At 46.5% G+C, this 14,285-nt stretch overlaps 1 protein-coding gene across 1 annotated transcript in view; it reads left to right on the top strand.

Annotated features, from left to right (window-relative positions):
- The window catches only part of LOC135553145 (metabotropic glutamate receptor 5-like), a 125,190-nt gene that overhangs the window by 86,034 nt on the left and 24,871 nt on the right, over positions 1–14,285 (top strand). The window contains exons 6-10 of the mRNA XM_064985291.1: positions 4,595–4,830; positions 7,531–7,652; positions 8,113–8,237; positions 8,541–8,709; positions 8,945–9,071. Of these exons, the coding sequence (XP_064841363.1) occupies positions 4,595–4,830; positions 7,531–7,652; positions 8,113–8,237; positions 8,541–8,709; positions 8,945–9,071 (779 nt within the window). The remainder of the gene's footprint in view (positions 1–4,594; positions 4,831–7,530; positions 7,653–8,112; positions 8,238–8,540; positions 8,710–8,944; positions 9,072–14,285) is intronic.

The raw sequence follows: 14,285 nt of genomic DNA, 5'->3' as shown, positions 1-14,285 counted from the left end.
AAGAGAGAGAGGGGAAAAGAGAGAGAGAGAGAGAGAGAGAGAGAGGAAAAGGGGGAGCATTTCAATCAAAAAAATCTATCTTGTTCATTATATTCAAATTACACCATTGCAGTTCATCCATGTGTGTGTGTGTGTGAGTCTATTACGTAGTGTGGAAGATGCCTCCTATTTTCTGTGCAGTGTAGTAGTGTCTGTGCATGAATGTTCAAGCTGTACGCTTTGCTGTACACTCACAAATGAGAGACATTACCGTACGACAGACCACGTATTCGCCCTGCACACCCTAATTGACAAACAAACAAACAAAAACAAAGGCAAAGTCTTCTCATGCTTTGTTGATTTAAAAAAAACATACACAGTATAAAATCCACGTACACAAACAACAAGTGTGCGGTTAAAATTGGAAACAAAAAAGAAAACACACATTTCTTTCCACAGGGCTGTCGGGTGAGACAGGGATGCAGCTTAAGCTCCACCCTCTTCAACATATACTACTGTTCAAAAGTTTGGGGTCACATAGAAATGTCCTTGTTTTTGAAAGAAAATCACATTTTTTGTCCATTAAAATAAAATAAAATAGATCAGAAATACAGTGTATACATTGTTAATGCTGTACAGTGCCTTGCGAAAGTATTCGGCCCCCTTGAACTTTGCGACCTTTTGCCACATTTCAGGCTTCAAACATAAAGATATAAAACTGTATTTTTTTGTGAAGAATCAACAACAAGTGGGACACAATCATGAAGTGGAACGACATTTATTGGATATTTCAAACTTTTTTAACAAATCAAAAACTGAAAAATTGGGCTTGCAAAATTATTCAGCCCCTTTACTTTCAGTGCAGCAAACTCTCTCCAGGAGTTCAGTGAGGATCTCTGAATGATCCAATGTTGACCTAAATGACTAATGATGATAAATACAATCCACCTGTGTGTAATCAAGTCTCCGTATAAATGCACCTGCACTGTGATAGTCTCATAGGTCCGTTAAAAGCACAGAGAGCATCATGAAGAACAAGGAACACACCAGGCAGGTCCGAGATACTGTTGTGAAGAAGTTTAAAGCCGGATTTGGATACAAAAATATTTCCCAAGCTTTAAACATCCCAAGGAGCACTGTGCAAGCGATAATATTGAAATGGAAGGAGTATCAGACCACTGCAAATCTACCAAGACCTGGCCATCCCTCTAAACTTTCAGCTCATACAAGGAGAAGACTGATCAGAGATGCAGCCAAGAGGCCCATGATCACTCTGGATGAACTGCAGAGATCTACAGGTCCTGTGTGGCTCAGTCGGTAGAGCATGGCGCTGCAACGCCAAGCGTCGTGGGTTCGATTCCCGCTAGGGCCACCCATATGTAAAAGTAGTGGCCCCAGCCGAATAAGTCGCTTTGGACAAAAGCGTCTGCTAAATGGGATATATTACAGCTGAGGTGGGAGACTGTCCATAGGACAACAATCAGTCGTATATTGCACAAATCTGGCCATTATGGAAGAGTGGCAAGAAGAAAGCCATTTCTTAAAGATATCCATAAAAAGTGTTGTTTAAAGTTTGCCACAAGCCACCTGGGAGACACACCAAACATGTGGAAGAAGGTGCTCTGGTCAGATGAAACCAAAATGGAACTTTTTGGCAACAATGCAAAACGTTATGCTTGGCGTAAAAGCAACACAGCTCATCACCCTGAACACTCTATACCCACTGTCTAACATGGTGGTGGCAGCATCATGGTTTGGGCCTGCTTTTCTTCAGCAGGGACAGGGAAGATGGTTAAAATTGATGTGAAGATGGATGGAGCCAAATACAGGACCATTCTGGAAGAAAACCTGATGGAGTCTGCAAAAGACCTGAGACTGGGCCGGAGATTTGTCTTCCAACAAGACAATGATCCAAAACATAAAGCAAAATCTACAATGGAATGGTTCAAAAATAAACATATCCAGGTGTTAGAATGGCCAAGTCAAAGTCCAGACCTGAATCCAATCGAGAATCTGTGGAAAGAACTGAAAACTGCTGCTGACAAATGCTCTCCATCCAACCTCACTGAGCTCGAGCTGTTTTGCAAGGAGGAATGGGAAAAAATGTCAGTCTCTCGATGTGCAAAACTGATAGAGACATACCCCAAGCGACTTACAGCTGTAATCGCAGCAAAATGTGGCGCTACAAAGTATTAACTTAAGGGGGCTGAATAATTTTGCACGCCCAATTTTTCAGTTTTTGATTTGTTAAAAAAGTTTGAAATATCCAATAAATGTCGTTCCACTTCATGATTGTGTCCCACTTGTTGTTGATTCTTCACAAAAAAATACAGTTTTATGTTTGAAGCCTGAAATGTGGCAAAAGGTCGCAAAGTTCAAGGGGGCCGAATACTTTCGCAAGGCACTGTAAATGACTATCGTAGCTGGAAACGGCAGATTTTAATGGAATATCTACATAGGCGTACAGAGGCCCATTATCAGCAAACATCATTCCCGTGTTCCAATGGCACGTTGTGCTAGCTAATCCAAGTTTATCATTTTAAAAGGCTAATTGATCATTAGAAAATTTTAAAAGGCTGATTGATCATTAAAAAACCCTTTTGCAATTAGACATTGTTAATATTGTAAATGACTATTGTAGCTGGAAACAGCAGAGTTTTTATGGAATATCTACATAGGCGTACAGAGGCCCATTATCAGCAACCATCACTCCTGTGTTCCAATGGCACATTGTGTTAGCTAATCCAAATGTATCATTTTAAAAGGCTAATTGATCATTAGAAAACCCTTTTGCAATTATGTGAGCACAGCTGAAAACTGTTGTCCTGATAAAAGAGGCAATAAAACTGGCCTTCTTTAAACTGGTTGAGTATCTGGAGCATCAGCATTTGGGGGTCGATTACAGGCTCAGAATGGCCAGAAACAAATAACCTTCTTCTGAAACTCGTCAGTCTATTCTTGTTCTGAGAAATGAAGGCTATTCCATGTGAAAAATTGCCAAGAAACTGAAGATCTCATACAACGCTGTGTACTACTCCCTTCCAGGAACAGTGCAAACTGACCCTAACCAAAATATAATGAGGAGTGGGAGGCCCCGGTGCACAACTGAGCAAGAGGACAAGTACATTAGAGTGTCTAGTTTGAGAAACAAGTCCTCAACTGGCAGCTTCATTAAATAGTACCCGCAAAACACCAGTCTCAACATCAACAGTGAAGAGGCGACTCCGGGATGCTGGCCATCTAGGCAGAGGTCCTCTGTCCAGTGTCTGTGTTCTTTTGCCCATCTCAATATTTTATTTTTATTGGTCAGTCTGAGATATGACTTTTTTTTGCAACTCTGCCTCGATGTTATTTTAATGAACAAAACATGTGCTTTTCATTCAAAAGAAAGGACATTTCTAAGTGACCCCAAACTTTTGAACGGTAGTGGACATGATATACAGGAATATATGATACCCTCCCTCCCTCCCTCCCTCCCTCCCTCCCTCCCTCCCTCCCTCCCTCCCTCCCCCTCCCTCCCTCCCTCCCCCTCCCTCCCTCCCTCCCTCCCTCCCTCCCTCCCTCCCTCCCTCCCTTACCCCCTCCCTCCCTACCCCCTCCCTCCCTCCCCCTCTCTCTGTGTGTATGCATTTCTATGTTTTATATGCATTATGTTTATGTGTGTTTTGCCAGATTAGATGAAAATGGAATTTCACTCATAATTTAAAATAACACCTCTCTTTTTCTCTCTGTGTCTCTCTCCATCTCTCTCTATGTCTCTATTCTCTGTGTGTGTCCTTGAGGTGAGAGTAGCAGAGTTTGGTCAGTCTGATAGAAATGTTTTCATTATTTATGGAGTGAGTGTGTTATCCCTTCTCACCTCTCTACAGTGAGATGTAATTTAACACAATAAGAAAATCTCCAGCTGGCCTACACACACGCACACACACACACACACACACACACACACACACACACACACACACACACACACACACACACACACACACACACACACACACACACACACACACACACACACACACACACACACACACACACACACACACACACACTGTGAGCCGCCACTGTGAGGGCTTAAGACATAGAGAATGTGTAACAGCATTGGATTTGTGTGTTTTTTCCCTCCTTTCTGTGTGAGAGGCCGGTGTGTGTGAGCTGCAGAGAAGGTGAGGGAGAAACACAAACAGTGTTTCTGCTGATGAATAGTGTGGTTACCCTTGGTTACCCCTCCTGCCTCCTCCACCGCCGCTTCTGCTTTTCAGAATTACAGTTCGGGACCAGGGTTTCTGCCTGACACAAAAGGAGAGCAAATTATTTGAAATGGAAACCTTAAAAAAAGTTGTCACTCTCCAATTTCTATTTCAACTTCAATACACAGATAAAGAATTGTGTCAGCAGAAAATGCCGACAGAATACAGACGCACATAAACAACCAAAGACGTCAACCAGTGGACACCTTCGGCCTTGTGTATGGACACGTCACTTCCAGAACCTAAGACCAACCTTCTTGTTTTCCAGTGACTATACTGTGTTTCTAACGTTCCTTTTAAATCCCTTCAACGTTGATTCATAGTTCCTAACTTCTATGTCCCTTCTGTCCCCTTGTCCCCAGTGATGGCTGGGCGGACCGGTACGATGTGACAGATGGGTACGTGCGCGAGGCGGCGGGCGGAATCACCATCAAGCTGCAGTCAGCTGATGTGAAGTGGTTTGATGAGTACTACCTGAAGCTGCGGCCGGACAACAACCTGAGAAACCCCTGGTTCCCTGAGTTCTGGCAACATCGCTTCCACTGTAAGCTGAAGGGACACCCACAGGAGAGCCTCAAGTACAACCGCACCTGCAGCAGTGAGTATACACACATATACGTAATAAGCAGGCACACACGCAGACAAGCAGACACACGCATGCACACTGTTCTGGAAACCAGGTGTGTTTGTGGGCATATATGATGACGTCAAAGGATGTATGAAGTAGCTCTCAGATGTGACCAGAGTCCATTCAACACATCTGGACAAGGAGGCTCTTTCATTAAGCCTGCCGCCACATTCACTCCTCTGTTCATTCAAAAATCTGCATATTCAGCAGGGCACTGTGTGTGTGTGTGTGTGCGTGTGTCTCTCTCTCTCTCTCTCCCTTTCTCTCTTGTCTCTCTCTTTCTCTCTCCCCCTCTCTCTTTCTCTCTCTCTCTCTTCTCTCTTTCTTCTCTCTCTCTTCTCACTTTCTTCTATCTCTCCCCTCTCTCATTCTCTTACCCTCTCTCTCTCCTCTCTCTATCTCCCCCTCTCTATCTCTCCTTCTCTCTCTTTTTGTCTCTCTCTCTCCCCCTCTGTCTCTCTCTCTCTTTCTCTCGCTCTCTCGCTCGCTCTCTCTCTCCCCTCCATCTCTCTTCCCCCCCCTCTCTCTCTCTCTCTCTTCCCTCTCTCTATCCCCCCCCCCTCTCTCTCTCTCTCTTCTCTCTCTCTCTCTCTCTCTCTCTCTCTCTCTCTCTCTCTCTCCCCCCCTCTCTCTCTTCCCCCCCCCCCTCTCCCCTCTCTCTCTCTCCCCCTCTCCCTCTCCCCTTTCTCCCCTCCATCTCTCTTTCCCCCCTCTCCCCCTCTCCCTCTCCCCCCTTTCTCTCTCTCTCTCTCTCTCTCTCTCTCCCCTCCATCTCTCTCCCACCCTCTCTCTCTCTCCTCTCTCCCCTCTCTCTCTCCCTCTCTCTCTCCCTCTTTCTATTCCATCTCTCTCTCTCTCTCTCTCTCTCCTCTCTCTCTCTCCCCCCTCTCTCTCTCTCTCCCCTCTCTCTCTCCCCTCTCTCTCTCTCTCTCTCCCCTCTCCCCTCTATCTCTCTTTCTCACCATTCATATGCAAAACTGCTGGTGTGTTGGATTTCTTCAAAAGGACTCATGTATTCTAATGAAAATGAACTGAACAAGATGAGACAGAAGCTCTGTTTATACCTGGACCTAACACCTCCGGAGGTAGTCGATGATGCATCTTATATGGACATCCTTGAAGTGTAAACAAATCCGGACAACGAAAGCATATACATTTGGCCAACGTCCCAACATCTCAACAAAAAAATCCCGCCGGCCAGTTGAATTAAGATATATTTTTATGTTTTGTCTGTACTTTAAAAGGTTCCCAGAATGTTTAATTATGTTGTGGGAACAGTCTGGTGGGAACATCATGGGGACATCACAAAAGATATGTTCCCAAAACACAAAGACTGTGTGGATGATTATTCGAGACAAATCTCAGGTCATCTTGATCGGGTGACGACAACCACATGTTAATGCAAGGTGTAACCACGGCTAGAGAGGAGAGGTGTGGGAGGAGACGAGTACAGAGGAAAGAGAGGGTGTTTGAAGTTCATAAAGCAGGTGGAGTTTCATGGAGGCAAAACTGGTTGTTAGAAACAGGTTGTTCTAATTGGTCTCTTTTTTTCTCCCTCCCTCCATCCCCTCCATCCTTATCCCCCTCCCCCTACCTCCCTCCATCCTTATCCCCCTCCCTCCTTATCCCTCTCCCTCCATCCCCTCCATCCTTATCCCCCTCCCCCCTCCACCCCTCCCCCGTCCTTATCCCCCCCCCCCTACCTCCCTCCATCCTTATCCCCCTCCCCCTACCCCCTCCATCCTTATCCCTCTCCCTCTGTATCCCCTCCCTCCATCCCCTCCCGCCTTGTCCCTCTCCCTCCATCCCCTCCCTCCCCCATATCCCTCCCCTCCATCCCCTCCCCCTCCATCCTTATCCCCCCCCCCCTTATCCCTCCCCACCATCCCTCCATCCTTATCCCCCCCTCCCACCCCCTCCATCCTGTATCCCCTCCCTCCATCTTTATCCCTCTCCCTCCATCCCCTCCCCCATCCCCCTCCCTCCATCCCATCCCCCCTCCCTCCCTCCATCCCCCATCCCTCCCTCCCTTATCCCCTCCATCCTTGTCCCCCTCCCTCCTTATCCCCTCCCTCCATCCCATCCCTCCCCCGTCCTTATCCCCCCCCCTACCCCCCATCCCTCCATCCTTATCCCCTCCATCCTTGTCCTTCTCCCTCCATCCCCTCCCTCCATCCCATCCCTCCCTCCTTATCCCCCCACCCCCTCCCTCCATCCTTATCCCCTCCCCGCCCTCCTTGTCCCCCATCCCCCTCCATCCTTATCCTCATCCCCTCCCTCCCTCCATCCTTATCCCTCCCCTCCATCCCCCCTCCATCCCCTCCATCCTTGTCCCTCCCTCCCTCCATCCTTATCCCTCCCTCCCTCCATCCCCCCCTCCCTCCATCCTTATCCCCTCCCCCCTCCCCTCCTTATCCCCCTCCCTCCCTCCCTCCCTCCCTCCCTCCCTCCCTCCCTCCCTCCCCCTCCCTCCCTCCTTATTCTTATCCCTCTCCCTCCATCTCCCCTTCCTCCCTCCTTATCCCCCTTCCTCTCTCCCATCTCCTCCCTCCTCATCCCCTCCCTCCCTCCTTATCCCCTCCCTCCATCCTTATCCCTCTCCATCTCTCCCATTCATCCATCTTCCCATCCTCTCTTTTTCTGTCTTTCTCCTCTCTGGTTCTCTCCCAGAGCGGGAGTCATTGCGACAGCAGTATGCCCAGGACACTAAGATGGGCTTTGTGATCAATGCCATCTACTCCATGGCCTATGGGCTCCATAACATGCAGCGCTCACTCTGCCCAGGGTACCAGGTTGGTGCTACTGGACTTGGCTGTACTAACAACAATCTACCGTCACTATTAGATGATGATGATGATGATGATGATGATGATGGAGATGATGATGGAGATGATGATGGTGGAGATGATGATGATGATGGTGGAGATGATGATGGAGATGATGATGGTGGAGATGATGATGATGATGGTGGAGATGATGATGATGATGGTGGAGATGATGGTGGTGATGATGATGATGGTGATGATGATGGTGATGATTCTGATGATGGTGGTGGTGATGATGATGATGGTGATGGTGATGATGATGATTCTGATGATTATGGTGATAATGATGATGATGATGATGATGATGATTCTGATGATGGTGATGATGATGATGATGATGATGGTGATGATTCTGATGATGGTGATGATGCTGATGATGGTGATGATTCTGATGATGGTGGTGATGATGATGATGATGGTGGTCTAGGGGCTGTGTGATGCCATGCGGCCTATAGATGGTGCCACACTGCTGGACTTCCTGATGAAGACCAACTTCACAGGCGTGTCTGGAGAGGGCATCCTGTTTGACGAGAACGGAGACTCACCCGGCCGGTACGTGTGTGTGTGTGCGTATGTGTGTGTGTCTAAATAGGACTTCATAAATAAGAAGAGCAGTGAGTCGCCTGGCTGTGATGATCTCATCCCATTTACAGCATCTCTATACCTTAGTATGTATGTATCAATAGATTCAGAGGTACTGACTCCTGTGTGTGTGTGTGTGTGTGTGTGTGTGTGTGTGTGTGTGTGTGTGTGTGTGTGTGTGTGTGTGTGTGTGTGTGTGTGTGTGTGTGTGTGTGTGTGTGTGTGTGTGTGTGTGTGTGTGTGTGTGTGTGTGTGTGTGTGTGTGTGTGTCAGATATGAGATCATGAACTTTAAGAAGATGGGACAGGACTACTATGACTATATTAACGTAGGGAGCTGGGACAACAGTGGGCTGAAGATCGATGACGATGAAATCTGGGCCAGCAAGGACACCATCATCAAATCAGTCTGCAGCGAACCCTGTGACAAGGGACAGATAAAGGTGGCACACACATCCCTGTATGCTCGGGTGGAGGGAGGGAGGGAGGGAGGGAGGGAGGGAGGGAGGGAGGGAGGGAGGGAAGGAGGGGGTGAAAGGTTGACCCTTCAAGATTATCTCTGTTGATATTTCAATCTGATTGGTGAATTCTCTCCAAGATAGTATTTTTGCAACATTCTGATTTGTGTTTTTTTCTGAGCTGATGAGGGTGTTTTTCTGGTGTGTGTGTGTCCTCCAGGTGATCCGAAAAGGAGAGGTGAGCTGCTGCTGGACCTGCACTCCCTGTAAGGAGAATGAGTTTGTGTTTGATGAGTACACCTGCCAAGCCTGTGACCTGGGCTCCTGGCCCACCTTCCACCTCACAGGTAAGACACACACACACACACACACACACACACACACACACACACACACACACACACACACACACACACACACACACACACACACACACACACACACACACACACACACACACACACACACACACAATATAAGGTGTATGGATTGGCCTCTTTGTTCTTGGAAGTCTCCTCTAAATGAATCTCTTCAGCCTGGCTGAGCTGGATCAGAAGCCCTCACACAGGTTAACACGACAGACTGACTCATTCACACATCCTGGAAACACACACGCACTCACAAATGCACACACACAGACACAAACACACACACACACAAAGAAAAATATATGGGGCATTTATATAATGGGGTTTTTCAATTGTGCACTTCACATTTCTCCATTAGAGGAGCCAGCTTTTGTTGACTGCAAAGAGGTAATGTTTTTTCAGCAGTACTGTTAAATACTTTGTGTTATTATTATGTGTGTTTGTGTGTCAGTCAGTCAGTCACTGTATAAATGGAACTAAGTAGAGAAGTGATTGTCTGATGCTTCTCGGCGTGCTGTCCTGTTACAGCCTAATGGATGTTAGCTATTCTCTCAGTTACTGATGAGAAGAGACACACACACACACACACACACACACACACACACACACACACACACACACTGATCATGTTTTGACTGAATCTGTACTATTTCCATGAAAGCAGCTAATTATCCTTCCTCCTCTCCCGCTCTTCCTCCTCTGCCACTCTTCCTCCTCTCCCGCTCATCCTCTCTCCCCTCCTCTTCTCAATTTGACACTGGCATGGTCACCATTGTGCTAATTATTTTGTATTGAGGGAAATTTTCTATGCAAATGTATTTTAGCGGAGCTGAGGATATTGTTCTGTAATGCATTCGACTGCTCATCATTATACAGCTGCTAACCAGCAAGCGCCAATGTTTAAAACATGAGCCCAACGCATCACAGCGAACACAGACTACACACTTTACTGGAGTATTCTACTGCAACTTTTTAAGGAAAGGAGAGAAACACACCAGAGAGAAGTAAGCACTCACGTTTAGCAGCTGTAGAAGAGTCATTCCATCAGGACAGTAAGTTTGACTGTGGCTGTGGGTGTCTCCCGTCTAGACTGTAACTGGTGTAATGTGTCTCCCGTCTAGACTGTAACTGGTGTAATGTGTCTCCCGTCTAGACTGTAACTGGTGTAATGTGTCTCCCGTCTAGACTGTAACTGGTGTAATGTGTCTCCCGTCTAGACTGTAACTGTAGACTGTAACTGGTGTAATGTGTCTCCCGTCTAGACTGTAACTGGTGTAATGTGTCTCCCGTCTAGACTGTAACTGGTGTAATGTGTCTCCCGTCTAGACTGTAACTGGTCTAATGTGGTGTAATATGGTGTAATGTGTCTCCCGTCTAGACTGTAACTGGTGTAATGTGTCTCCCGTCTAGACTGTAACTGGTGTAAGGTGGTGTAATGTGTCTCCCGTCTAGACTGTAACTGGTGTAATGTGTCTCCCGTCTAGACTGTAACTGGTGTAATGTGTCTCCCGTCTAGACTGTAACTGGTGTAATGTGTCTCCCGTCTAGACTGTAACTGGTGATGTGTCTCCCGTCTAGACTGTAACTGGTGTAATGTGTCTCCCGTCTAGACTGTAACTGGTGTAGACTCCCATCTAGACTGTAACTGGTGTAATGTGTCTAGACTGTAACTGGTGTAATGTGTCTCCCGTCTAGACTGTAACTGGTGTAATGTGTCTCCCGACTGTAACTGGTGTAATGACTGACTGTAACTGGTGTAATGTGTCTCCCATCTAGACTGTAACTGGTGTAATGTGTCTCCCATCTAGACTGTAACTGGTGTAATGTGTCTCCCGTCTGGTGTAGACTGTAACTGGTGTAATGTGTCTCCCCTCTAGACTCTAGACTGTAACTGGTGTAATGTGTCTCCCATCTAGACTGTAACTGGTGTAATGACTCCCATCTAGTAACTGGTGTAATGTGTCTCCCATCTAGACTGTAACTGGTGTAGACTGTAACTGGTGTAATGTGTCTCCCGTCTAGACTGTAACTGGTGTAATGTGTCTCCCGTCTAGACTGTAACTGGTGTAATGTGTCTCCCGTCTAGACTGTAACTGGTGTAATGTGTCTCCCGTCTGGACTGTAACTGGTGTAATGTGTCTCCCGTCTGGACTGTAACTGGTGTAATGTGTCTCCCGTCTAGACTGTAACTGGTGTAATGTGTCTCCCGTCTAGACTGTAACTGGTGTAATGTGTCTCCTGGTGTAATGTGTCTCCCGTCTAGACTCTCCCAGACTGTAACTGGTGTAATGTGTCTCCCTAGACTGTAACTGGTGTAATGTGTCTCCCATCTAGCGCTGTCTCCCGTCTACTGTAACTGGTGTAATGTGTCTCCCATCTAGACTGTAACTGGTGTAATGTGTCTCCCGTCTAGACTGTAACTGGTGTAATGTGTCTCCCGTCTAGACTGTAACTGGTGTAATGTGTCTCCCGTCTAGACTGTAACTGGTGTAATGTGTCTCCCTGTAACTAGACTGTAACTGGTGTAATGTGTCTCCTGTAACTGGTGTAATCTAGACTGTAACTGGTGTAATGTGTCTCCCATCTAGACTCTCCCATCTAGACTGTAACTGGTGTAATGTGTCTCTAGACTGTAACTGGTGTAATGTGTCTCCCATCTAGACTGTAACTGGTGTAATGTGTCTCCCATCTAGACTGTAACTGGTGTACTGTAACTGGTGTAATGTGTCTCCCATCTAGACTCTGGTGTAATGACTGTAACTGGTGTAATGTGTCTCCCATCTAGACTCTGGTGTAGACTGTAACTGGTGTAATGTGTCTCCCATCTAGACTGTAACTGGTGTAGACTGTAACTGGTGTAATGTGTCTCCCATCTAGACTGTAACTGGTAATGTAATGTAATATGGTGTAATGTGTCTCCCATCTAGACTGTAACTGGTGTAATGTGTCTCCCATCTAGACTGTAACTGGTGTAATGTGTCTCCCATCTAGACTGTAACTGGTGTAATGTGTCTCCCATCTAGACTGACTGGTGTAACTGGTGTAATGTGTCTCCCATCTAGACTGTAACTGGTGTAATGTGTCTCCCATCTAGACTGTAACTGGTGTAATGTGTCTCCCATCTAGACTGTAACTGGTGTAATGTAGCTCCCATCTAGACTGTAACTGGTGTAATGTGTCTCCCATCTAGACTCTGGTGTAATGTGCCTCCCAGACTGTAACTGGTGTAATGTGTCTCCCATCTAGACTGTAACTGGTGTAATGTGTCTCCCATCTAGACTCCCCATCTAGACTGTAACTGGTGTAATGTGTCTCCCATCGAGAGACTGTAACTGTAACTGTGTAATGTGTCTCCCATCTAGACTGTAACTGGTGTAATGTGTCTCCCATCTAGACTGTAACTGGTGTAATGTAGCTCCCATCTAGACTGTAACTGGTGTAATGTGTCTCCCCTCTAGACTGTAACTGGTGTAATGTGGCTCCCCTCGGGACTGTAACTGGTGTAATGTGTCTCCCGTCTTGACTGTAACTGGTGTAATGTGTCTCCCGTCTAGACTGTAACTGGTGTAATGTGGCTCCCGTCTAGACTGTAACTGGTGTAATGTGTCTCCCATCTAGACTGTAACTGGTGTAATGTGGCTCCCGTCTAGACTGTAACTGGTGTAATGTGTCTCCCATCTAGACTGTAACTGGTGTAATGTGTCTCCCATCTAGACTGTAACTGGTAACTGGTGTAATGTGGCTCCCATCTAGACTGTAACTGGTGTAATGTGGCTCCCATCTGGCTCTGGTGTAATGTGTCTCCCATCTATCTGGTGTAGACTGTAACTGGTGTAATGTGTCTCCTGTAACTGGTGTAATGTGTCTCCCATCTAGACTGTAACTGGTGTAATGTAGCTCCCATCTAGACTGTAACTGGTGTAATGTGTCTCTCATCTAGACTGTAACTGGAGTAATGTGTCTCCCCTCGGGACTGTAACTGGTGTAATGTATCTCCCATCTAGACTGTAACTGGTGTAATGTAGCTCCCATCTAGACTGTAACTGGTGTAATGTGTCTCCATCATCTAGACTGTAACTGGTGTAATGTGTCTCCCATCTAGACTGTAACTGGTGTAATGTGTCTCCTGTAACTGGTGTAATGTGTCTCCCAGACTGTAACTGGTGTAATGTGTCTCCTGTAACTGGTGTAATGTGTCTAGACTGTAACTGGTGTAATGTGACTCCTCCCATCGAGACTGTAACTGGTGTAGACTGTAACTGGTGTAATGTGTCTCTGTAACTGGTGTAATGTGGCTCCCATCTAGACTGTAACTGGTGTAATGTGTCTCCCATCTAGACTGTAACTGGTGTAATGTAGCTCCCATCTAGACTGTAACTGGTGTAATGTGTCTCCCGTCTAGACTGTAACTGGTGTAATGTGTCTCCCATCTAGACTGTAACTGGTGTAATGTGTCTCTCCCTAGGACTGTAACTGGTGTAATGACTGTAACTGGTGTAATGTGTCTCCCGTCCTGTAACTGGTGTAATGTGGCTCCCATCTAGACTGTAACTGGTGTAATGTGTCTCCCATCTCCCATCTAGACTGTAACTGGTGTAATGTGTCTCTCATCTAGACTGTAACTGGTGTAATGTGTCTCCCGTCTAGACTGTAACTGGTGTAATGTGTCTCCCGTCTAGACTGTAACTGGTGTAATGTGTCTCCCGTCTAGACTGTAACTGGTGTAATGTAGTCTCTAGACTGTATCTGGTGTAATGTGTCTCCCATCGAGACTGTAACTGGTGTAATGTGTCTCCCTAGACTGTAACTGGTGTAGACTGACTGTAACTGGTGTAATGTGCTCCCATCTAGACTGTAACTGGTGTAATGTGTCTACTGACTGTAACTGGTGGTAATGTGTCTCCGCTCCCATCTAGACTGTAACTGGTGTAATGTGTCTCCCATCTAGACTGTAACTGGTGTAATGTGTCTCCCATCTGGTGTAATGACTGTAACTGGTGTAATGTGGCTCCCATCTAGACTGTAACTGGTGTAATGTATCTCCCATCTAGACTGTAACTGGTGTAATGTGTCTCCCCTCGGGACTGTAACTGGTGTAATGTAGCTCCCATCTAGACTGTAACTGGTGTAATGTAGCTCCCATCTAGACTGTAACTGGTGTAATGTAGCTCCCATCTAGACTGTAACTGGTGT

The sequence above is a fragment of the Oncorhynchus masou genome, chromosome 13 (assembly GCF_036934945.1).
Source record: "Oncorhynchus masou masou isolate Uvic2021 chromosome 13, UVic_Omas_1.1, whole genome shotgun sequence".
Lineage (NCBI taxonomy): Eukaryota > Metazoa > Chordata > Actinopteri > Salmoniformes > Salmonidae > Oncorhynchus > Oncorhynchus masou.
Note: the sequence above shows the minus strand (reverse complement) of the source record. Positions and strands in the feature narration are given on the sequence as shown.